Source organism: Marmota flaviventris, chromosome 10 (genome assembly GCF_047511675.1).
Source record: "Marmota flaviventris isolate mMarFla1 chromosome 10, mMarFla1.hap1, whole genome shotgun sequence".
In the NCBI taxonomy this organism is placed as follows: domain Eukaryota; kingdom Metazoa; phylum Chordata; class Mammalia; order Rodentia; family Sciuridae; genus Marmota; species Marmota flaviventris.
This window is the reverse complement of record NC_092507.1, coordinates 22,946,986-22,972,229: the sequence shown is the minus strand read 5'-3', so window position 1 is coordinate 22,972,229 and position 25,244 is coordinate 22,946,986. Positions and strand designations below refer to the sequence as shown.

General features: G+C 52.3%; 1 protein-coding gene across 1 annotated transcript in view; it reads left to right on the top strand.

Annotated features, from left to right (window-relative positions):
* Nucleotides 1-10,766: 10,766 nt before the first annotated feature.
* Nucleotides 10,767-25,244, top strand: part of Nkain1 (sodium/potassium transporting ATPase interacting 1) — a 41,512-nt gene continuing 27,034 nt past the window's right edge. Inside the window, exon 1 of the mRNA XM_027937576.3 lies at nt 10,767-10,820. Coding sequence (XP_027793377.2) covers nt 10,767-10,820 — 54 coding nt within the window. The remainder of the gene's footprint in view (nt 10,821-25,244) is intronic.

Below are 25,244 nucleotides of genomic sequence, written 5' to 3'. Positions count from 1 at the left end.
GCTTCCCTTGGTCGTGCAGGGATGGGTGACCCCTTTTTAAGTGGGAGATGTGAATCCCTGGAGACCTGCATGGTAGAGGTGCACAAGGATGAGTCCTGTAGGGAGACAGGACCAGGTGGCTGCGATTCCCAGTAAGCAGATCACAGGCAGGACTGCTGGCTTCAAAGACAAGCATCACCTGGTTATAGTTCTGGTTAGTAGCTAAAGTATTTGCTTCTTTTCTCACTGATAGACCTAGAGTCTGCTGCTTATTAATAATATCTCAACGTGGGGGATGGGAAGCTGGTGAAAGAGCTCTCAGCGATTTGGGGTTGCAGGCAGTTGAGCCTTGGAGAAAGAAGGATGTTATATTATTTGGGTTATGACAGGATTGCTACTTTCAGGAGATTTGGGCTGTGGTTAGGGGTAGAGCATGTGCTTAGTATGCACGAGGCCCTGGGTTCAATCCCTAGTACCAAAGAAACAAAAACGAATCAAGAGACTTTGGAGCTTAACAGCTAGTGTCCCAGGACAAGGGAGAAAACCAGACTTAACTTCAACAGCCCCTGTTCCTAGGGGACCAAGCGAAGCCCAGTCTGAGTTCCAGGTCTACCCGCTGGCCAGTTAGTTGTCTTTACCCCTCAGCCATAGTGATCTTCTCTGGAAAAGTCCAAGGTTGATACCCACCCACTGCATCAAACTATGACCTCTACTAATTTTTCCTAGATTTCAAGTTCTTTTCCTCACTCAACTCTGCAACCCATCTAGACTCTTGCATTCTTTAACTTAACTTGCATTCTTTAACTTATCCCTAAAGAACATTTGACAATGTTTGGGTATACACTGTGTGGTGCTACAGGTGTCTTAATGGGTAGAGACTAGAGAGCGGGGATGCACAAGGAATTAGCTGCTCCAAAATGTCATTGTGGGCTGTGGAGATGCCTGTATTACATCAGTGACTCTGGAACAGCGAGAGCAGCAGCACCTGAGAACTTGCTAAAAGTACAAATTCTAGAGCCCCACTGAGACCTACTGAATCAGAAAGTGGGACTGGGGGTGTAGCTCAGTGGCAGAGGTCTTACCTAGCATGCCCAAGGCCCTGGATTTGATCCCTAGCACCATGCCAAAAAAAAAAAAAAAAAAAAAAAAAGGAAAGGAAAAAAAAACTTTGTGGGAGATTGTGGGAGAGAGGTGTTTGGTAATCTGTTTTAAAAGACCTCCAGGTAATTCTGTTGTGTGTTTGAGATCGGTTCTACAAACCCAGAATGTTTCAATCTTTCCTAGGGGAACTTCAGAGGCTTCTTCTTTTTGGTCAATAGTTGTCCTTAACTGTTAGCCATTCTCTTTGGCTCAGTGTCAGATATGTGCCATATCTGACTTGATACTCACACAAGGGGCAATAGTAACTTGCCCAAGATCATCCAGCTGGTAATTGGCAAAGTCAGGTTGTTAGCCTAGCTGGATCTAAACTCATCACCACAGCATGGGCCTTACTGACCCCTAACCTTGAATGCACGTTAGAATCACCTTTAAAATCCAGATGCTTAGGGCTGGGGATGTGGCTCAAGCGGTAGCGTGCTCGCCTGGCATGCATGCGGCCCGGGTTCAATCCTCAGCACCACATACAAAGATGTTGTGTCCGCCGAAAACTGAAAAATAAATATTAAAAAAAATTCTCTCTCTCTCTCTCTCTCAAAAAAAAAAAAAATCCAGATGCTTAGGGGCTGGGGTTATGGCTCAGCGGTCAGCGGTAGAGCGCTTGCTTACCACATGTGAGGCAGTGGGTTAGATCTTCAGCACCACATAAAAAATAAATAAATAAAGTAAATAAAGATTGTGTCCATCTTTAAAAAAAATCCAGATGCTTAGACCTTTATCCCAGACCAAATTAAATCAAAATCTCAGAGGCAGCCTCAGTGGTTTTTAAAGCTTCTTTTGGGGGAAAAAAAAAAAAAGGATAGTGGAAGTTGGCAACACTGGTGCTGCCCGTGGCTGTGACTACAGCCAGGAGGGCAGCCTGAAGCCTGGCCAGTCAACTTTGCCTGTGATGCCAAGCTCCATGTGAATTTCAGAGCACTTGTATTTATTTATTGTTTAAGTTGTAGATGGGCACAATATCCTTATTTGTTTGTTTGTGTGTTGCTGTGGATTGAACCCAATGTCTCACATATGTGAGGCAAGCACTCAAGCACTGAGCTACAACCCCAGCCCCTCAGAGCACTTTTAAAGCCTCTTCTGAGCTTAAATTTAGGAGCTCAGCCAGAGAGCCACCATGATCATCTCTGCCTGGTAGTCTTGGGACTTTATGTTAAAAAAGAAAAAAAGCTCCTGACTTTCCTTCAAAGTCCCAAGTACAGGGCTGGGGCTGGGACTCAGCGGTAGCGCGCTTTCCTGGCATGAGTGAGGCACTGGGTTCGATTTTCAGCACTGCGTGTAAATAAATAAAATAAAGGTCTATCAACAACTAAAAAAAATGTATTAAAAAAAAAAAAAGGCCCAAGTACAGGGCTGGGGCTGGGGCTGGGGCTGGGACTCAGGGATAGAGCACTTGTCTAGCATTCATGAGGCCCCAGTTTGATCCCCAGCACCAGAAGAAGAAAAAAGCCCCAAGAACAGCATAGGTTGGAAAATGACCTTGTAGGTAGATCTTCAGGTCATCCATCCAATGTCACTTTACATAGAGGAAACTGAGAGGAGATGGAATGTTCCCAAGGCCACATGCCTATGTAGCTAGTGCTTTGGCTCATTCAGAGTCTGTCTCGTTCCTCCCGCCCTACCTCCCTCCCTCCCTCCCTTCCTTCATTCCTTCCTTCCTTCCTTTCTTTTCCTTTCTTTCTCTGCTGGTAACTAAGCGCAGAGCCTTACTTATGTTAAGCATGTGCACTACCACTGAGCCATACCCCCAGCCCTCTTCCCCTTTTTTATTTTGAAATTTTAAGATCGAAAGATTAGTATATTGAACATCTATAGACAGAATATACATCTATTCCACCTGATTTCAATAATTCTAGCTGGGCACAGTGGTGCATGCCTGTGATCTCAGCAACTCAGGAGGCTGAAGCGGGAGGATTGCAAGTTCAAAGCCAGCCTCAGCAACTTAGTGAGACTCTGTCTCAAAATAAAAATCATAAAAAGGGCCAAGGATGTGGCTCAGTGGTTAAGCACCCCTGAGTTCAATCCTTGGTACCAAAAATAGAAAACTAAACAGCAATTTCTCAATGCCATTCAATGATCATATCAAATTTTCCCAGCATTGAAAACTTTTGTAGCTGTTTTTCACTCTGGAATCAATTAAGTTGTATGCATTTGGCTATTATGACTCTTTTTTCTCTTCACTTAGTACAGTCCCTCCCCCGCCCCGTCCTTTTTCCCCCGTGAAGTTGACTGTACATGTATGTGTACATGTATGTCATAGTATAACTGTGCTTGTTTTATATTAATAAATGCTTTAAATGACTGAGCATCAAGTAAAATTGACTCTCCAGGAAGATATACCACATTTATCCCCTGCTTTCTGTCTTCTCATGTACTTGTTTTAGAACAAGATATAAACAAGCAGTTTTAGTACAACCTAGAAAAAGGTGTCAAAGGCCTACCTATAAACTAGGATGCAGTACCCAGGGAGGAGTTAGGGAAAGCTTTATTGAGGAGATGACACCTGAGGTGAGCCTTACAGGAGGACTGGAAACTGTAGAGAAGAGAGGGAGCTAAGGGTGAGAGCAAAGACCATCTAGGTAGTGGGAATAATGTGGACAACAGCACAGATCACCAGATCGCTTGGTTCATCCAAAAATGTCACCCGGAGCCTGGTGGTAATATCATGCGAGGCAGTATAGATGAGCAGGCTCCTTGAAATTGTTGGAGATAAAATACAAAGAGTCTTGAAAGCCAGATGGGCAGCTTTGGCTTCACCCTATGGAAACAGAGCCACCAAAATTTCTTGGTACTCTGTGCTGTAGTTCCATCACACCTGAAGATGATTTTGGTCCTGGGTGTCCTCTCAGGAAGTCATTGTGGGGAACAGATGTGGGAACCAGAGACGACAGAAAGGATTGTGTCTCTAAACATCAAAATCCTCCTTAGGCTAGGTGTGGTGGTGTAGTCCTGTAATCCCAGCTACATGGGAGGCTGAGGCAGGGGGATCACAAGTGTGAGGCCAGCCTGGGTAACTACAAAATCTTGTCTCGAAATAAAAAAAGACTGGGGATGTAGCTCAGTGGTAGAATACCCTGGGTTAAATCCCCAGTTCCAAAATAATTTAAAATAATTTTTAAAGCCACCTTGGAAAAGAATGCTTTTATTGATGCCTCAAAGTGCAGAACCAAGACAAATGAATTATAAGAGAGCAGATTTATATTCAACAAAGAAAGCGACTGAATCAGAGCTGTCCACAGGTCGAATGGGAGGGAGTCCCTCATCTCTGGAGTTGTGCAAGCAGAAACCAGGGGACCATTTGATAGGAATTCCTGAGGTATGCTGATTCAGAGGATTAGAACCGCTCATCAGAATCCCTGGGGAGTGTATTAAAAATACCCATAATGAGGTCCCACCCCAGAGACTGCTCTGCGGAGCTGGTGTGGGGCTGATGCAGATGCAGGTGTTCGGTGCCCTGACATTTGGGAACTGCTCACACAGGAGAGGTCCTCCAGGGTCCTTTCAGCTCTACTGTTTTATGTGCCTTAAGATGGCGTTTTTCTTCAGACTCTAACATGGTAATCTCAGGACTCTCTGGCCTGTTTGTGAGAAGGGACATCTGGGAAAGGGCTTATGGAAAATGACAAGAGAGCCAGCCATAGGAATTGAGAATATTGTTGGGGCACTTGGAACCTGCTGAGGGGCCGGGCCTGAGCGGACTCCATCTGTCTTCCTATCCCCTGTTGGCCCCTGGACAAACCCAGTGCAGCATAATGAAGGCCCAATGGCAGTATGAGGCCGATTGGAGAGGGCCTTTTCTCATCTCTCAATGTCCCCAGCTCAGCTGGCCTCAGGGCAGACTTGAACTGAAAACCCATGTGGCCTCCAAGGCCTGGTGGAAAGAAGATTTGTCTTGGCTGTCAGCACAGAGGCTGGAGACTCTGCATCCCACAGCCCTGGACGAAAAGAGCAAGTTTCCACAAACTTTGCTGCCATCAGAGCTATTTAAGATGCCTTGACCTTGACTCAGCTAGTCCATATACAGTCCATCTTATGCTCTTCCTGTTCTCAACCATTCCCTCCCCACCCCTACTCCCCCAATGCTGGGGATGAAGCCCAGAGGTGCCTTACCACTGAGCTACACCCCAGTTTTTTGAGAAAGGGTTTCACTAAGTTTCAGAGGCTGACCTCCAACTTGCGATCCTCCTGCCTCAGCCTCAGTAGCTGGATTACAGGCACCCAGCCTTTTTCCCCAACCCTTCTTTCCTCTCTTGAGCCTTTTTCCCCCTTTTCAGATTTGCTCCAGGATTGGGATTTTGCAGGAAGCTGTTTGGAAAGGGGTGGATACTAAGGAAGCAATAGGAAGTGCAAGTATGGGCTGGGCAGAAGTTAAAAAAGGGCCACAGCTCCGGAAGTGCACCTTGCAGCAGTACACACCGCACATCTCCTGTCTCGCAACCTGTATTTCTTTCTTTCTTTTTTTTTTTTTTGGTGGTGGTGGGGATTGAACTTAGGGCCTTGTGCATGCGAGGCAAGCACTCTACCAACTGAGCTACATCCCCAGCCCCTCACAACCTGTATTTCAACCACCGTCTTTCCTCTGGAATTTTCCATCGCTACCTATACCCAGGCAAAGTGCAAAGTTAATCCTTCTTCCCAGCATCCTGTTTCTGTTACAGACACATTGCCATTCAGTATGTGGCTCGTGACTACCAGTTTGTGAGTTCTGCTTCTCCAATGGACCTGAGGGCCACAAACTCAGATGCCATCCAGGAAAGGGCAATAGGGGAAGCTGAAGCATTTAAGAAAATAAGCAGCTGGGTGCAGGACACTCACCTGCACTTCCCGGGGCTCAGCAGGCTGAGATGGGTGGATGACTTGAGCCCAGGAGTTGAGGCCGGCCTGGGCAGCATAGCAAGACCCCATTTCAAAAAAAGAAACAGAAATAAGCAATGTTGGCAGTGTGCTGACCCTGCCTTCATCCCAAGCTCCCTCAGAGCACTTGTCCTAGTCATGCTTGGTTCCAAAGGCTCTAGCTCAATGCCTGGCACAGTCATGAATTGAAGGAACCCAGAGTCAGCTCTACCTCTGAGGTGCTGTGTGACCTTAGAGGATTCACTCACCCTCTCTGTCCTTCAGGTTCTCTCTCTCTTTATCTCTCTCCCTCTTGGATAAGTAAATAGGTGGCGTCCGGAAGACCATTGAAGCCAGTGTTTTTTCTACTTTATTTCTTAGAGACCTTGGATTGACCTTAGATCTTCAGGGGAGATAAGGACCAGTTGAGAACAGGTCCAGTTGTATTTTCATCTGTTTAGAAATGTATGATTTCTTGAAGCTGGGGACATAGCTCAGTTGGTAGCGTGCTTGCCTTGCAAGCACAAGGCCCAAGCACAAGGCCCTGGGTTCAATCCCCAGCACCACCCAAAAAAAAAAAAAAAGAAAGAAAGAAATGTATAGTTTCTCCTGAAGGAAGGATCTACTGCTTAAAAAGAGAAGGAACAGTAGAGGTGAATATCTCTGCCTGGAGTCAAAACCCAATTCAGCCCTTTCTGGTACATCCCTGGGCCAATGTAACTTCCTCTGGCTTCAGATTCCTCATCTATAAAATGGAGATGGCAGTGGGGACATCTGTCTCATAAGGCTGCTGCGAGGGAGGTCAGATGAGTGAATGCGCAGAAATTGCTCAAACAGTGCCTGGGTATGGTGCGTGGTAAATGGCGGCACATATTTGGTCTTTGTTCCTGGTTCCTGGCACAGAAATCCTAAAACCCTTGGAGTCTCCTGCGAGACAGAAGTGTCTTTTTGTCTTGGGGTGCTGGGGTGGAGCCCAAGGCCTGGTGCCTGCTAAGCACCCACTCTACCACTGAGCCTTCTCCACTCCAGTCCGGCGGTGTCTTGATATTTATTAGTCTCTCACTATCACACCTGGGTTTACACTAATGAGGTGACTTAAGGCAGCCCCTAGTTAGCTTCGAAACAGGACTGGTGACTAGAAAGACCACATGCCAACAGGTGGGAACTCTGAGCTCCACCCACGGTCCTGCGGGGAGGCCTGGGGTTGTTGGGAAGCTGGATAGAGAGCTCAGCGAACACCCTTGAGCAATGAGGTTCAAGAGCTTCCAGGTTGGTGAGTGCATCCACCAGGGGGGTGGGACACCTCATCTCTACAGGGACAGAAACTCCTGCATGTGCGACTCTTCCAGACCTTTCCAAATGTAGCTCTTCACCTGGCTGTTTATATCCTTTATAATAAACCAGTAGGTCAACCTCTCAGGGTCCTGTGAGCCACTCTAACAAATCATGGATCATTTTGGGGGGCAGGTACCAGGGATTGAACTTGACCACTGAGTCACATCCTCAGCCCTATTTTGTGTTTTATTTAGAGACAGGATCTCACTGAGTTGCTTAGCACCTTGCCATTACTGAAGCTGGCTTTGAACCCACCATCCTCCTGTCTCAGCCTCCCGAGCCACTGGGATTACAAGCATGTGCCACCACGCCCAGCCAAATCATGGATCTTGAGGTGGGTTGTGGGATGGACAGCCCATGGGCCAGTGTTATGGGTGGGTGGCCCCAGACTTGTAACCGATATCTGAAGTGGAGACAGTCTCAACCTGTGGGGTCTATGCTAACTCCTAGTAGTTAGTGTCAGAACTGAATTGAATTGTCAAGACACCCAGCTGGTGTGCAGAATTGGTGACAGAAAATGTCCCAGAAGCTATAATTAGCGAGCCCGTTCACTCCTCCAACTTGAAAGAAGGGGAAATTATTAGTTTTAGCATTCAGCTATCTTATGAGTGAACTTTCTCAGAAGCCCGCAGTGTTTCACCCACAGAGTGAGGTACTGCAGACTCTGCCTAGCCTAGGGGACTTCTTCAGAAGGGACTCTTCCCCTTGTCACACCTACTGGGCCTCCCTCCAGGGCTGACCATGATTCCAGGAAGCGTAGGCATGTTCTGAATCATCTCTGTCCTTTATGTCCAAATCCTGTTCCACCTTCCCCACATCCCCCTCGCCATCCCTGGGTTAGTCATCCTTCTTGGTGATGACACAAGTCCCCTAACGTCATCTCCAGTACCTGATCCCCCAACCTCTTGCCAAAGATGGTCCCATCCATTCCTACAGAGGATTCCTCCCCCTAGAGCCCTGCACTTGCAGGTGACAGAGGTCCAAGGTCTGCTGGGCCCTGAAGCAGGGAGGATGGGAGGGACATTCAGGCAGAGAGAACGCGCCCAGAGCAGGGAAGAGTGAGACTGTGACATGGCATGGCACAAGCGGGGACTTGTTAGAGCAGGACACCAACTATGTGGGAATGATTGGGGCACAGGTTAGTTGGACAGCTGTCTGACAGGCTGGTCCCACAGTCAGGCTTCCCAGTGAGGCAGCCAGGTCTTGAATGGGATGTCACAAGCAGGATGTGATACAGTCAAGAGCCTGGCAGGGCTGGGCGTAGACCCAGTGGAATCCACTATTTTCGTGAGGATTAAATGAGATAATATGTGTCAAGTGCCTGGCTCAGAGTAAGCACTCGATAAATTATTACTGTTATTACTCTTACGGAATTGCACACTGTTGGCCTCACGGAGGAACTGGCAGAGACTCCTCTGGAAGAGGCCCCAAGGATCTTTTAGAGAATGGTGACATCTAGGCCGAGCCTCTGCTGCCTGGTTTTCTTTCCTGGGAAGCAGACTCCTTGGAGAATCTGATGAAAGCTGTGGACCCTCTCCCCATAAAAAGCACATCTGCTCACATTCACTTTGCATATTATTTCGGGACTTCACAGAACTACGGAAGCCTGGCCAGCCACAGAACCTGGGTGGACACAGCTGTTACTCGCCAAGCATGGCTGAGAAAGTTCCCACTGTTATCCCAGATTATTATTCCAAGTGGGAAGCTCAGCACATATAGGATGTTCAACTCAGAAAGTGTCCTGTGTGTTGGGTTCATTTTTATTGGGAGGGGGGCCCTGGGGATTGAACTGAGAGGCACTTTCCCATGGAGCCACATCCTGAGCCTCCCTTTTTGTTCATATTTACTTTTTAATTGTAGGTGGACACAATACCTTCATTTTACGTTTCTGTGGTGCTGAGGATCGAACTCAGTGCCTCACACGTGCTAGAGCTTCTACCTTGGAGGCCAGGATGAGAGAAGAGCAGGAGGCGAGGAGTGGGGAAGAGTTCTGGTAGGCCTGGCACCGTGGTGCACCCCTGAAATCCCGGCCTCCAAGCCTAAAATGTGCCCCTCTTATTCTCTCTTTTCCTTTGTTATCCTTAAGGCACTCATTAGAATTTTAATTATGCACTTAGGTATTTGCTTGTTTTAATGATGATCCCTCACTAGACTGTGTCTGGTTCCTTCCCTCATCCCCAGTGCAGAGCACCTAGTATTACCGAAATACTGCTTAGAAAGTACAGTCCACAGAACTCGGTGACAGGCCAGATGGGATAGGGAAGCCTGGAGGGAGGGGGCCCTAGGGAATCCCTAGGTGATGCCAATCACCAAATTGGATGGGGGAAGTTAGGACCTGGGCAAGCATGATGACACAGACTTGGGATGGTTCACTTTGGTGCTTTCGGGAGTGGTTGAAGAAGGCAGTCTTTTTGCTAGCAAACCTGTTGACTCCCTCCTGGATCCAACCTGGGTTAGGAAGCTGCGGGAGCCTCCTGGGCAGACCTGTGCCGCCACCCACTTCATCCCACTTCATCGCTATCTTCTTGGAAGCCTGTCTGTCTGGTCCCTGGGCTATGAAGGGACCTAGGACAGTGCTGTAGGCATTAGTCTGGCTTCCAGCAGCATGAGTGGGTATGCAGTCAGGGCTCAATAAATGCCAGTAAAAGGAAAGAGTGAAGGAGGAATACATGGCCAGGCACTTAGGAGGGAGGCTGGGATGAAGAGCAGAAATGAGAGTTAAACTGGAACCCAGGACCAAGGAGGCAGGGTGATGGAGGAACGCTCCAGCACCCTCAAGAGGCCTGACTCAGGGCTAAGCGGGTTATTGTTATTTACATGATGCCGGTTATGCTCACATGAGCACTGAGACACTATTCGTACTTTGTTCACGAGAACCCCCGAGGTCCAGAGAGGTGTTGTGATTTGTTCAAGGTCACACAGCGAGTGAGTGGCGGAGTCCGGATTTGACTCCGGGCTGCCAGCCGCACTCTCCCCGCTCCGGCCTCTCCGCACCCTCCCCCACCTCCGCGGCTCCCTCTCCTCCCTCCCGCGGCCGCCCCGCCCCGCCCCTCCCTCCCCTCCCTGCTCGGTGGCGGCGGCGGCGGCAGAGCCACGTGGTGGGCCGGGAAGCGGCGGCCGCCGAGCGCCCGGGCGGCTGCCCCAGCTGGGCAGTGCTGCGCCGCGCCGCGCCCGGTGCCCGCGCCGCCCGCCCTGCGCCTGCCGCCCGCGCCCGGGGCCGGGGTGAGCCTGACGGCCGGCCGCAGACAAAGGAGGCGCGGCGGCAGACCTGCGCCGGCGGACCATGGACTCTCAGCGCGGCCGGCCGGCCCCAGCCCCGGGGACCCGGCGCTCCCGGGCCCGGCCCTAGGCGCCCGGCCCCGCCGCCCCGGGCGCCAGCGGGAGGCCGCGGAGCCCGCGCGGCGCGAGGAGCGGCGGCCGCGGAGCGAGAGGGGTGCGGGGGACGGTCCGCGCGGCCCGGAGCCATGGGCAAGTGCAGCGGGCGCTGCACGCTCGTCGCCTTCTGCTGCCTGCAGCTGGTGAGCCGCGCCGGGCGGCCGCGTGGGGTGGGGCGCGGCGGGGCGGGTCCGGGCGCGCCGAGGGCTGGGTGGCCGCGTGTGGCGGTGGAGCGCCCGCGCGGGGGCTCCGAGTCGCGCAGCGGACGGGCGGAGCCTGCTCCTGCTGGCCGGGCTGTCTCTTTGTGTGCGCTTGTCGCCGCTGTGCCCCGCGCTCCCCCGGCACCGCGCGCACGGTCCAGCGCGTCCTGTGTGGGGCCCCGGTCCACCCCGCGCCCTGGGCTCCAGGCATCCGGCCGGCACTGGACTAGTGGACGCCTGTTGGGGCTGCGCGGGGGACAGTGGCTGTCTTGGGGCGGGGGGTGTGTCTGTGGACCCGCTGAGGTCCCTGCCGCGTGTTTCCCTCCAGATCGCTGGGTCGCGTGCGCTCCCTTCCTCTGGGTCTCTGCCCCCTGCGCGAGTGTTTCGCACAAAGTCCCGGCTGCTGTGTGGGGCTCTCTGGCTTTCTCTTTGGTGCGTCAGTGTTTCTGGTCAGGGTTCATCTGTGTGTTGGGATCGTGGACTCCCAGAACGCTCAACACTCCTTTGTGCTGTTTCTGCCTCCTACACCCTCCCCACTGGGCGGCCTGGAATGGAGCGGCACCTCTCCGGAGAGGGTCCCCAGGAACGGCCGGGTCCTGGGCCAGCCTGACCACCTTCCCTGCTTTGGCCTGGCCACTGTGGCTACCCACGTTCCAGCAGTCATAAGATGCACTAGAGCAGCAGGGGTGGGGCCAGACACGCTAGGTCTCTGCTAGGGCTGGCACCTACGGAGTGGGGAGAATTGGGTGCCCTGGGAAGGATCAGAACACTGGGGGACACTGCCTGCCCCAGCTTTGGGAACTCAGGTCCTCTTCCCAGGGAGGACAGAGAAGTGAATTTGGAGGCTGAGGGGAACCAGCTGTACCCTTCAAGAGAGGCTCTGGCAGGTGAATTTGGGAGAGTGGATAAGGAGAGACCAGTGTCCAACTAGGGGCTATGAGACTATGCTGCTTCTCTAGGGGGAGACTCATATCGGCCACCCACCTTGGTGTGGCAGCACTCAGGTTTGAGTGCCGATTGAGGGACACTGAGCCTCCCTCATGCTAGACTCCATCATCTGGGTCTGCATTCTAACCTGCATCCTCTCCACAGGTGCAAAGGATGATGTAGAGGGAAGCTTTGGGGTCTGGGCACCCCCCAACTCGCTCCTCCCTTTTATATTACTCCCTCCTCTTAGGGACACCAGTCCCAAACATGCCATCCACAGACAGGTTCTGAAGATTGTAGCCTTCCCTGCTCCCTGCTGGGGGAGACAGGCCACCTGGGGCTGCCCAACCATCAAGTGTTCATCCTTGAGGATTCAGGGGGAGATTAATTATGATCAGGTAGAATGGAAGCTCCAGAAAGGCAGAGATTGTCTGTTTTGTTCCCTGCTAAGTCCCCAGCAGCTGGAACAGTGCCTGGCACTCCATTAATATTTGCAAAATAAATGAACAGATCAGTTATTTGGCAAATCCTAGCTCATAGTAGAAACCCCTTTCTTTATCTAGTCTACAGAACATGAAATTCCAAGAAATGTTGAAACCCAAAAGATTCTTTTGCTGGGTTTGTTAATTTTTAAATTTCAAGCTAGAAACTCGGTTGTTTTTTGTTTGTTTTTGTGGTACTGAGGCTTGAACCCAGGGCCTCACACACGATAGGTAAGCACTTTGCCACTAAATGACATCCCTAGCCCTTATTTTATTTTTTCATGGTATTGGGGATTGAACCAAGGGGCATTCTACCATTGAGCTACATTTTCTGCGCTTTTTATTTTTTATTTTGAGACAGAGCCTTCCTAAATTGCCCAGGCTGGCCATGAACTTGCAATCCTCCTCCTTCAGCCCCACAGGTTGCTGGGATTATAGGTATGTACCACCACACCTGGTCCTCTGTTGCCTTCTTAATTATAGAATAAGTAATTCTGGCCCTGGTGTGTCTGGGGCACCTACAGAGGTGCCTACCGCCCTGTGGAGGTGCAAAGTGGCAGAGGAGGTCTGTCTCCCTGCCTCCTGCCTCCTGCCTCCTGCCTCCAGAGCTCTCTCCTGCTAAGCTGAGCCCATTCTTCCACCAGCAGCTGCCTCTGGAGCAGGGTGGGATCTGGGTGGGGTTCTACTTCTTCTGCATCTGGGCTGCGTGGCTTGGGCAGCTTGTGTAGCTTACAGGAGATCATTTCGGAGGTGCTCTGAGGAGGAACTTGGAAATTGTTCTCTTGGCTCGGTAGCTCTGTCTGAGCTGATTACAGAGGGTCCCTCCAGCTGTCACTAAGCCCCTGGAGTCCCCACTGCCTGGCAGTTTCCAGAATATGCTCCCAGGATGCTGAACTCACGGGCCTGAGGGGAAACGGGAGACTTGGTTTTCTTATCCAACAGACTGAGGGATAAAAGAGGCCATTAAATATTTTTCGGCTGAAAACTTGAGAAATGGTGTCATTTTTCTTTTTTGAGTGGAATTTAAGCATTACAATGAAGCAGGCCAATTGTAAATCTCTTCTATATAGGGCTAGTCTTGCTTTGGGTGAGGGACTAGGGCATGGGGTGGGTGGGGGAGTCAGAGGGAGTAGTAGGGATTGCAGTATGAAGCAGTAGGTGTCACTCAGGTAGACAAGAGTAGGGGACTATTAAAGGTCCAGAGTATGACAGGACAGATTGGGTCCAACTCTGTTAATTCCCGGCTGTGTGATCTTGGGAAAGTTGCTTACCCACTCTAAACTACAGTTTTGTCATCTGTTAAATAATATCAAGAGTCACTAATTCTTAGGGTTCCTGTGGGAATTAAGCCCATGTGATGAATCTAATGCTGTGCCTGGAGCAGCAGGCAGTCAATCAACCGTTGTTCTTTGTTATGATCCTGATGATTCATAACGCGAATGGCTTCCCTGGAATTGGGGCCCAAACACTCCAGGTGCCCCCTGCACTGTCTGTTGTGGGAAGCAGGAGGTCATTGGGCACAGAACTGGGAGGCAGGAGGCCTGGGTCGAAGCCCTGCTCTGCCGCTGGCATCCTGCAGATTTGAGCAGGTGTCTGTTCCACCCTGAGTCTCTGCTTTTCCATCTATAAACGGGAAGGACCAGTGGCCTGGCCCCCTGGGTTGCTGTCAGCTCTGCCTGTCTGGGGCTTGGGCTGGCATCTGGGCTGGAGCGGAGGTCTGATTGCCCCTTGCTGTGGTTCCGTTCTGTAGAACTTCTTGGGTCCCTGCTCTCCCAGGCCTGTTTGCTCTTCATTTTGACATTATTAAACTGCTTCTTAAGGTTTACTTGTTGGCCTTTATCTCTCATCCAGCCGAGTCCACCTCCTTCCTGAAACTTCATAGGCCACTCCAGCCTTCCTGTAAGGGGATGGACCAGGGACACTGGCCCTAGGGAATCGGCATCAATTTCTTTATCATCATCATTATCGCTCCCCTTCCAGGAGTCCTGTGCTAAGCACTTTATATGCATTACCTCATTTAACCAAATGAGCTCACATATGTAAAGTGCTTGGCCGAGTGCCTGACACATGTTAACGATCAATAAACGTTTAGCGATTGCACTGTTTTTATCCCTCTTATTATTGTAATTCCACACAAGGGGATTGACACTTTTATGATCCCCTTTTTCAGATGAAGACACTGAGGTTCAGAGGGGTGATGAGGTTTTCCTGAGGTCACTCAGATAGTGATGGATCCAGGAGACAGCACGGAGCTGGCCTCTCAGCCCTGTGCCCCTCGGCTGCTCCCTGTGACCAATGTGTGACCAAGCCCCAGTTTCCTCAACTGAAAGTGGAAAGGATAATGTTTCAACAGTCACCACCCATAGTGCCTTGGCCCTGTGACAGCAAGCGCTCAGTAATACATCACTTGTTTTTGTCCCCGGTCTGTGTGACCTTGGACACATGCGTTCACTTCTGGGGCCCCCAGCTCCCTCCTCCCTGGAAAGGAGAGTCACCTTCATTCACAGAGGCAAGAAGGGGCTTTCCTTAGCCAGGTGCCAGGCACATAGTAGGTACTCAGGAAAAACCGGTGTCGTTCTGTTTCCTTTCTAGAAAGCCCTTTTGCTTTCTGGAAGGTGGTGGGTGGGTGAGGGGGAAATATGTCGCTTCCAGCTGAGCGACGAGTAATGGTGTGAAACGTGGTCACCCTGATTGATGTCGTTATTAGCGATGGTGATGTGCAGACGGGAGGAGGTGGCTCTGTTGGGTGCCTGGGCTCTGAAGCAGCTGGGCTGTGAGCTCATGGATCCACGAGAGGATCTGGCTTTGGGCTGGGCTTCAGAGTCCGGAGCATGAGATTGTCCAGGCCACTGACCCCTTCTGATCCTCAGTCCCCTTTGGGTGGCATGCAGCTGGGGGCATCACCTCCTGGATAGACTGAGGCCAGAGGACCGTTGTGACTAGGCAGCGCTAAGTGGAATGAGAGGGCTGCAGGGGTTCTGGGACGGCGCTGGTCCTGCTCATTTGCAGGTAGATGACTTCTAAGCCGGGACCCTGTAATGACAGCTGCTCTGAATGCTGGCGCAGGAGTCAGGAGGACCCTTCTGTGGTTAGGCAGATATTGCTGCCTTGCTTGTTACTTCTGGGAAATTCCTCACCCCTCTGAACTGCCACCTCCTTACCTATAAAGTAGTCCGAACAGCCACTTCCATCCCCTGGCAGTTTGGGGGATTCAGTGAGATGATGCCTGACATTGCCCAGCCCAGGGAGGTGCCTCCTGTGGCCAGCTGTTATTTGCTCTGAGTCTTGGACAAGTCACCTCAGCCCATCTCTGCCTAGAGTAGAGGTCTTAGTGATCAAGGTCATTGCCATAAACATTCCAAATCAAATCATCATTTCTTTTTAGTATTATTATCACTTTTATTTTTGTGGTGCTGGGGATCAGACCCAGAGCCTTGCACAAGTACTCTACCCATGAGCCACCACCCAGCCCAAGTCTTTATTTCTTTATGTGGAAAATGTGGGGCTCAGGAAACATGAATGTCCTTCTGTTTGATGTCTGCTGCGAGCCTGGCACTGTCCCTTGATGCCATCTGGCCTGACCATAAATAGTGGGTACAGAAGGAGGATTCACACCCAGATCCGAGCCTCTGCCTCTTTTGTCCTGTGTGACTCCCACTGTGGGGTGGGGGACATGCTGGGGTGGAGCAGGTGGAGAAATCCAGGTCTTTCCCTAGGCATAGCAGGTCTTATCAGATGCCAGGTCATCTACGGTGTCTCTTCCCCCCATCTCTACCCACCCAGCTCCGTGGGGCTAACTGGAGCTGTGATGCAAATAGAGAGGAAGTTCCCCAGGGAAGCAGCTACCTTGTGTGGACAGCTCACCAACCGGCACAGCTCTGAGATAGGTGTGGTTTTTACACCCATTTACTGGTGGGCATAGTGAAGCTCAGAGGAATGAAATGACTTGTTACCAAGGAAATAGGAGATACAGTCTGGGCCTCAGATAAGTCATTAAGGGGAAAGGATTTGTAAAATATGGACCAAGCAGAGATAGTCAGAACTGAACACTGGAACATATTCTCTCCACTAATTTTTTATTTTTATGTGATGCTAAGGATCGAACCCAGTGCCTCATGCATGCTAGGCAAGTGCTCTGCCACTGATCCACAACCCCAGCCCTCCACTAATTTTAAGGAGGGTGAGTGACAAGAGGACAGACTGAGACCAGAGATAACTTTTTTTTAATTTTAATATTTATTTTTTAGTTTTTCCGGCGGACACAACATCTTTGTTTGTATGTGGTGCTGAGGATGGAACCCGGGCCACACGCATGCCAGGCGAGCACGCTACTGCTTGAGCCACATCCCCAGCCCCCAGAGATAACTTTTTAAAATGAATTCCATGCCATATGTGTGGAGCTGGCTTGTCCCAGCACCTTGGCCTTGGCCTTCCCCTGCCCTGGCCTGCAGAAGTACACTAATTGCTTCGGAGAATGAGGGGGAGCCTCAGGCAGCAAAGCAAGCCTCCCAGAGACCCTTCTGCCAGCAGGGAGGGAGAGTGGGCATCCAGGTTTAGGAGAGCTGTTAGCTGTGTTTGCAGGTGTTAATGGCTTACCTTGGCCTCCTGGCCCTGCCTCTCACAGCAGCTGGCTAGTGGAGGAGCAAGGAGGTGGACTGGGGAGGGCTTAGGCTTTGGGTTCAGACTAGGGTTTGAGTTCCAGCTCCATGGCTTTGTAGCTGAATGACCTTGGGCAAGACACTTAACTTCTCTGAGCTCCCACCTGCACTTCTCTCCATCAGGATAATAATTACCTTAGAGTTGATGGTGGGTTCCTACCTGAGCTCAGAGGGTTGCATAAACTAGTGCAAGGCCCAGGATGGAGCTGTGGTTCTGTTGAATCCTTGTGGCCCTGACCTTGCTGACCCTTGATCTATAAAATGGGAATGATGATAGCACCCACCTCACAGCACTAAGCTGAGTGTGACCTGAGGTGCTGCAGGGAGAGGTCTGGGCACAGGGCCCACTAAGAGGGAATGCGGGATGGGGTGTGGTCCTCTCCTGGCTTTCTGCCTCTGTAGGTAGATGAGGTTGAACTCAGCATCTCAGGGACCCTTACAGCTCTGTGTAAGCAGCCAGCACTCTCACTTCTACGGTCAGTGTGGCCACCTCATTGCCCCTGGCTGCATGCAGCATTGACCGATGGGTCTCAGAGCCTGGGGAGAGGAGACTTCTGAGTACCTGCCCAAGGCTCCACACCTGGTTGTCCAGTTTTCAAAGACTTAAATGACTCTTCTTTCCTCCGTCTCTTTGAGTGTCTGTACTGTCCCTATCCCGAATGCCCATGTGGCATATTTGGTGTGAAATCAAGTCTCTGACCACAGAGATTCAGCACTGGGAAGTTTTGGCCCACCACTAACCCCTGGTCCACACAGATGAGCTTCCCAAGGACTAACATTCTTGGGTCAGAGGCTAAGAATTGCCACAGCTAACCTTACCCAGCAAATACTAATGAAGTCCCACAAAGCACCAGGCACAATTCTAGGTGCTGAATCACCTTAGGGTATAGACTACACCCTCATTTGCAACTTAGAATACCAGGGTTCTGGTACTCAGTCGCTGTGCAACTTTGAGCTGCCCCTAACCCTCTCTGGGCCTCATTTTCCCGGTCTGTGAAATGGAAAATCGGAGGAGGGTGTTGAGCTTCATCAGTGTTTTTCATACTCTCCAAAGTCTCTGCAGGGGTAGGGGCTGAGACCAGGTGGTGAGTTTCCTGTCTGTGGCTGTGACTGAGAATTTGTGTGTGGCTGGGTGACTACTTGGACATGTAGAGCATCTAATGATCCAGGTCCCTGGAACCACCAGATGCTGGTCCTAGGTCTTCCAAAGACAGGCCAATAGTATGAGATGTTATCTATAAATAATGGGAAATATGGACATCGTGTGCTCTTGTCCGGTCCCTTTGCCTCAAGCTTGCTCCTCCCGACCCCCTCCCCAAATCCCGGGACTTGGCTAAGCTGCTGACCCAGGAAGCAGGGAAGTGGAGTGTCCTGGCTCTCCCCTCCTGCTTGCCCTGGCCACCCCACGCCCTGAGATCTCCAGAGTAAGGGGGGCTCCTGAGCCCCTTTTCTTTGGGGAGGGGGGTAGTTTCTGCGGCCCCAGCCTGAACCAGAGATGTGGGTTTTCAATTACACAATTAAATGCACAATTAGGCATAATTACCAGTGCTCAGAGCCTGAGACTGCTCATAATAGGCGTGTAATCTACTGCAGCCTCTGTTTATACTACTCCCTAATGATGCCAGGATGCCTTCACACTGCACCGTTGCCATGGAGACGAGCCTGCCGCCACCATGCAAAGCTGACAAATAGTGCTCTGGTCCTGGGCCCCTGGATCCTTTCCAAGGCCTCTGCAGCGGGCTCTGGCGTGGAGGGCCAGTCAGGTGGGCCGGGAAGGCAGGTCAGCCCTCCATGTCCTCTGACACTCCTCGCTGGTACTAGACAGCCTTGGAGCCACCAAGAAGCACCAGAGGAAGGGCACCTTAGCCCCCCAGAGTCCTCGAGCCATGATCAGGATGGACCGGGTGCATGTTGTCGGGGGTCGTGAGCATCTCATACCCCCTGGGAGCCCAAGTCTTGACAGGGACCTTGCCCCACCTGGTTCCCAGGTAGGCCTAGCTCTGCCCAAAGCTGGCTCTGTGACCTTGGGCAAGTTCTTGCCCCTCTTGGGGACTCTGTTTTCCCCATATGTGATGGACCTCAGGGTCTCTCACACGGTGGTGTCCAGTAGAGATTTGCTGAGCTCTTGGGACCAGCTTCATCCTGTGGGGGTGGCAGTACGGGGCTGGTCAGCTCGCCACGCCCTCCATGGTGGGCACAGGTGTCCCTGTTTTACAGGAGTGGAATCTGAGGCCCAGAGCCCTTCCTCCAGGTAGCAGCAGGCCCAAGAGGCAAACCTGAGCCCCGTGCTCAGCCCCTGTGCCCTGTAGCTTCCCAGCGGCTTCCCACGGCAGCCTCACAGCAGCCCCAGAGCTGGGGCCTCGCCATCCCCATTTCATTTCCTAGACAAGGACTTTGAGATTCTAAGGACTGAAGTCACCTGCCCAGAGTCGCACAACAAGGCAGAGGTGAAACGGGGTCTAGAGGCCAAAGGCCAGCTTTCCTCACTCCTTGTTGGAATCACGAAGGACTAAAAGTATTTCCTTCAGTAAGTGCACACCAGGGACCCCTGCCCTCCATCCGGCTGGTCCTAGCCACTCAGGAGGCAAGGAGTCCTGGGCTCCTGCAGACCCAGCACTTCACTGTGACCTTGAAGGGAATTTCAATCTAGTCCTTTCATTGGTCCCCCTTGGTCAATAGAAGCAGGGCCTGTTTTTATTCTTCATTATTATAAAGAATGTTTGTTTTCCTGGTTCTACAGATCGAACCTACGCCTTGCAACTGCCGGGCAAGCACTCTACTACTGGGCTTTTTATTTATTTATTTATTTTTCATTTGAAACAGGGTCTCACTAAGTTCCCCATATTGGCCTCAAATTTATGATCCTTCTTCCTCAGCCTCCCAAATAACTGGAACTAAGGCAAGTAGGGGGATGGCAGGGATGCACCACCAGGCCAGGCTGCTTCTTGTTTCCCCTCCGGGTTTCTGTAACTCTGGGCATTAATTATGGATACCTATCATGTACCAACTCCTGGGGACAAAAGTGCACCAGACAAAGTAGACCACTTCATGCGTGGTGTTGGGCAAGTGGCTTGACCTCTCTGTACCTTAGATTCTCTTTTTTTTTCCTTTCTTTATTTTCCTCCTCCTTTTCCTCCTCCTCCTCCTCCTCCTCCTGTGCTTCCTTTCTTTGCTCTTTGCAGTGCCACGGGTGGAGCCAGGGCCTCACTGATGCTAGGCAAACGCTCTGCCCCCAAGCTACACCCCCGCCCTCTATCACCTGTCATGCTGGCAACGGCCTGTACTCGGCCTGTACTCTGTACTCGCAGGGCTGCTGGCAGCGTTGGCACTCCAGCTCCCCTTCCCACACACTTACGGTGTGCAAGGCGCCAGGCGAAGGACGTCAGGTGCCCGGGGCGAACCTTCCCGGCCCAGCATCTGCGGCTCCCCTTCAGCAGATGGAGCAGCTTGAGGCTCGGGAGGCTTCAGTGCCTTGCCGGGGCCTCCCACCCAGCCTGCCAGGGAGCAGCAGAGCCGGCATCTACCAGGTGTCCCACTGCACAGAGGTGTCACCAAACGTGGTGTCCTCCCACCACCTCCCTGCAGTCTACAGCCCCCTAGAGAAAGAGGTATTCGGGTGGAGGTTGGGATCGAAGGCTGGGGCGCTGGACCTCTGAACACATCCCAGCCCCTTTTTATTTATTTTGGTGCTGGGGATTGGAGCCAGGAGCTTAACCACTGGGCCACACCCCCAGCCCTTTTTTGGGTTTTATTTAGAGACAGGGTTTCTCTGAGTTGCTTAGGGCCTCTCCAAGCTGCTGGCTTTGAACTCCCAATCCTCCTGCCTCGGCCTCCCTAGTCGCTGGGATTACAGGCATGGGCCACCGCGCCCGGCTCTTATTTTTTTTTATTTTGAAACGAGGTCTCCCTAAGTTGCAGAGGCTGGCTTTGAACTTGTGATGCTCCCTACAGGACTCTTTGTGGCTCTGTGGTTCCCTCATTCACATGCTGAAGCAGGGCTTTCTGAGAGGGACTGTGACACTATCGGGCAGGGGGCAGGGAAAGCTAAAGCCCAAGAAATGGTCAGTGAGTGCCCAAGACTACAGGGTAAGTCCAGGGTAGTGTGGAGACTGAGAATGTCCCAAAGCCAGTCGAGGACACTCTGGTAACTTCCTTTTGCCCCCATCCCCATCTGTTTGTTACAGGGAGAGAGGGGCTGGGCTTAACGTATTCAAAGTGTCACAGCCGCATGGCCGAGCATCTGTGGGGCCGGGGCTGCACATGGAGATTTGTGGATCAATAAACATCCCTTCCTGCTTCCTCCCTCTTCATTTATTCATGAACTCTGAACTCCTGGGCTCCCAGAAGCTGCCTGGAAGAAAGCAATTAGCGCATAATTAGAACCACTCCTATTATCAGCTCTCAGTGGGAGGGGCCGGGGTGGCCCTGGGACTTCCCTGTGGTCCCAGATCCTTCTGCTGCCACTCAGCTCCTGCTCACCCAAGAGACCCTGACACTCAGGGTCCTGGACCGGGGACTCCCTGGGCAGGGCTAAGGACCTCTCCCTGGAGGCAGGAGGGCTGCCTGAGTTAGAGAAGACCTCCAGCCCCTCCTGGCCGAGATCCTTGGGTGCCCTCTGCCAGAAACTGGCCAGGGCCTGGCAGGAAAACCGAAAAGCACGTGGCTTCTGCTTTCCAGCAAGCATCCGTCTAGCAGACTGTAGTGTATGAAGACCGCAAGGAGCATAGGAGATATAAATTACCTGGAGGAAGCGATTTCCCAGGCAGGCCTCCATCCATCCATTGCCCCGTGATTAATGGTGAAAACAGCAGCACCCGCAGTCAGTATTTATGGGGCATGTCTGACCCCAAAGCTGCTGTTATTCCCCACAAGGTGTCCCACCAGCAAGGAGAAGCCACCCAGGAGTGGACATTGCCTCCTCCCCTAGAAACAGGGCAGGGCTCAGGGAGGCACCAGGCCTCTGCCTCCCCCTGAGGGCGCGTCTCCTGGCCTGATCCTGGGGTAACCCCGGGAAGCAGACCTGGTTGTTCAGATACTGTCTCTGGTGTACAGATGAGGAAACTGAGGCTCAGGAGGGGGTGAGGCCTGCCCAAGTGAACATTATCAGTACAGGACTCTGACCCAGACCGCTTGAACCTTGCAATCTCCCGGGTTTGGGGGTGTGGTGGTCTCTTGCCTTCTTCTCTCCTGAGGGTCAAGTTGGGCCCAAGTTGCCCTGGGCTTTCTTTCTGAATGTTTTATTTTATTTTATTTTTTAATATTTTTTTTAAAGAGAGAGAGAATTTTTCAATATTTATTTTTCAGTTTTTGGCGGACACAACATCTTTGTTTGTATGTGGTGCTGAGGATCGAACCCGGGCCGCACGCATGCCAGGCGAGCGCACTACCGCTTGAGCCACATCCCCGGCCCCCCTGAATGTTTTAAAAAGCAGTGAGAGGGCCCTTCTGCTTGGGAGGGGACAACTGTCCTATTCTTCTTCCTCTGCTGATCTGGGTCACCACCCCCACATGAGTCGCTGCCCCTGCACTAGTTGGCCAGAGAAGGTGAAGGCTGGCTGAGGAGAGGCCCTGGCCTCTGGAGGGGAGGTCACACAGCTACTGAAGCCCAGGCTGTAACCCCGGAGACAACCCAGCCCTTAGGCTGTGACCAGGAGGCTGTAGAGCAAACTGAGGAGGAGGGGAGGGGAGGAAATTGCCACCGGGGGCCCAGATGCACAGAGGAGGGGACAGTGGGCTAGATGGGGGGCACTGAGGGCTGTGGGGTCAGTAGATTCCTCCTGGGATGGGGGGTTTCTGGGAGCAACCAGCCTTCCTTCTTCCCTTTCCCTGCCCCACCTGAGGGGAGGTTGCCATGACAACCAACTCCCCATCGTTGACCTCTCCATAGGACGCTGACCCTTTCCTCCAAGTGACAGGTGGTCACCCTGACAACAGGCCCTGTGCCAGCAGGGGTCTGTGGCTTCCCTGGGGGCCCCACTTTCACCTGGGCAGCTACATTGTTCTGCAGCACACAGAGCCTCTGTCCAGCTGGAGGTGAGGGTCTGTGGAGGCCCCCCTTCAGATGGGGGCCTTTTACCTGCCCCTCTCCAGGCTGCCCTGGATGGATCCTCACCAGATGACCTGAAAGTGGGGTGCTGACCTGCTTCCCTCTGTTGAAAAGCCAACGTGGCTCCTAATCGCCTTCCTCAAGAAACCTAGAGCCATGGTTCTCCAGCTTCAGCATCTTCAGACTCACACGGAGGCTTGTTAAAATCCAGAGTTCTCTGCACACCTCCAGAATTTCAGATTTAGTAGGTCTGGGGCGGGACCCTAAAATTTGCGTTTTTAACAAGTTTCCTGGGAGTGCTGCTGCTGCTGCTGGGCCAGGGACCACACACTGAGAATCACTGGTCTAGACAGTGGGACACTGAAGGGCTGCCCGGGCCTGCCCACCCGCCCTGACTCACCATGGCCGTCTCTGAACTCGGCCACGGTGAGCTAAGCACCCGGATCCTCATGCACCTTGCGCCTTTGTGTTTGCTGGTCCTGCCTCTGGAAGTCCTCTCCCCCTTTTATTTTTCTGTACTGGGATTGGACTCAGGGGGACTGGATCACTGAGCCACATCCCCAGCCCTATTTTGTATTTTATTTAGAGACAGGGTCTCCCTGAGTGGCTTAGCGCCTCACTTTTGCTGAGGCCAGCTTTGAACTTTTGATCCTCCTGCCTCAGCCTCCCGAGTCACTGGCTCAGTTCTCTCCTTTTTATCTCTAGGGCAACTCATCCATCATTTCCTCCTGCAGCATCTCGCCCCCACCACCTCTGTCCACCCCGCAGGTGTGCTGTGGTGCTTCTCTTCCTAGAGCTCATGGAGGCCTAGAGCCTGTCCCTGAGGGTGGTCCCCAGAGGTGCGTGTGAAGGTGGGATGCTCAGAGTGCAGATGGGCAGGGGGGAGGGGCGTGGGAGTGACTCGGCCTCGAGGTCCTCTCAGCCCGTCAGACATTCGCTGGGTGCTCACTCTGCCAGGCATAATGCTAGGTGCTGGGGATTCAGTGGTGTGGGAGGCACAGTCCCTGCCGTGAGGACTCAAGCACTGTCAGTGACCATGTTGGGACCTGGTGAGGGCTGTGCTGGAAGACAGTAAGAGACCCGGGTGCTTTTGTACTAGAGATCAACCCAGGAACCTCAACCACTGAGCTACGCCCCCAGCCCTTTTTATATTGATTTTGAGACAGGGTTTTGCTAAGTTGCTGAGGCTGGTCCCAAACTTACGATCCTCCTGCCTCAGCCTCCTGAGTCAACTAGGATGACAGGCTGCGCCGCCGTTAGCAGTGAGAGTGAAGGTGAAAGTCCCCGCGAGTTGGGCACCAGCCTCTCCTCACTACCACGCTTCCAGGTGAGGATACCTTCCCTGTTTTATAGAGGAGTAAACAGGACCCAAGAGAGGAATTCACAAAGCCACTTGTCACAGCCTGCACGTGGCAAAACTGGGACTGGAATCTGGATTTCCTGGTATTAAATCCCATACTCTCTGTCCTCCTGGGATGTCCCTAGAGTCCAGGCAACTATGTGGCCCGAGACTCTCCTTTGCAAACATGTCTCTAATGAGTACTTAGCAGTTTGCTTACAACAATCACCAAAGGGGACCTGAGCAGTATCGGGGTGTTAGGGGCCCTCCCTGCCCTCCTCTAGCCACATCTTTTACTAGGGGGCAAGAGGCCCACAGGGTCAGGGGGACATGCCTGCCAGAAGCCTGTGCACCCTCCCACCCTAGACCCAGTGCAGATACTCAGGACCCCAGAGACTCCTGTCCTACCTTCAGGACTGCTGGGCTTCTCCAGGGGCTGGGCCATGCTGCTGGTGTGGCACACCTGGCTCAAGGGATAGAGAAACTGGCTGCTTGTGGAGCAGGACAGATGTGACCAATGCTGACAGGTGTGTCCAGACCTGGGTGTGAGGCCCCACCAGAAACGGGAGTACGGGTGCTGACTTTCCCAGATGCTGGAGATGCCGCTGCCTTCTGACTGCAAACTCCACGCCGTCAGAGAGACCAGACCGCACAGCCTGGCCTTCCAGCCATCGGGCTGGTCAGAGGACAGGGCTATTTTATTTAAGAGGGTGTTATCTTGGTTTGTAACTCTTGCATAGTTAGACAATTGACGTGGAGGCCTCCGCTGGTGCTCTTGTCCTGCGCCTGCTGGTCCCCAAAGTGAAGTGAAGAGCCTGGACTTGGAGGCAGGACGTGGGCAGAGGCTCCCCTGGGTGCTTCATCAGCCTCGGGCCCTGCCAGCTGCTCAGCCTGTCACTGCCTGACTGTGGTCAG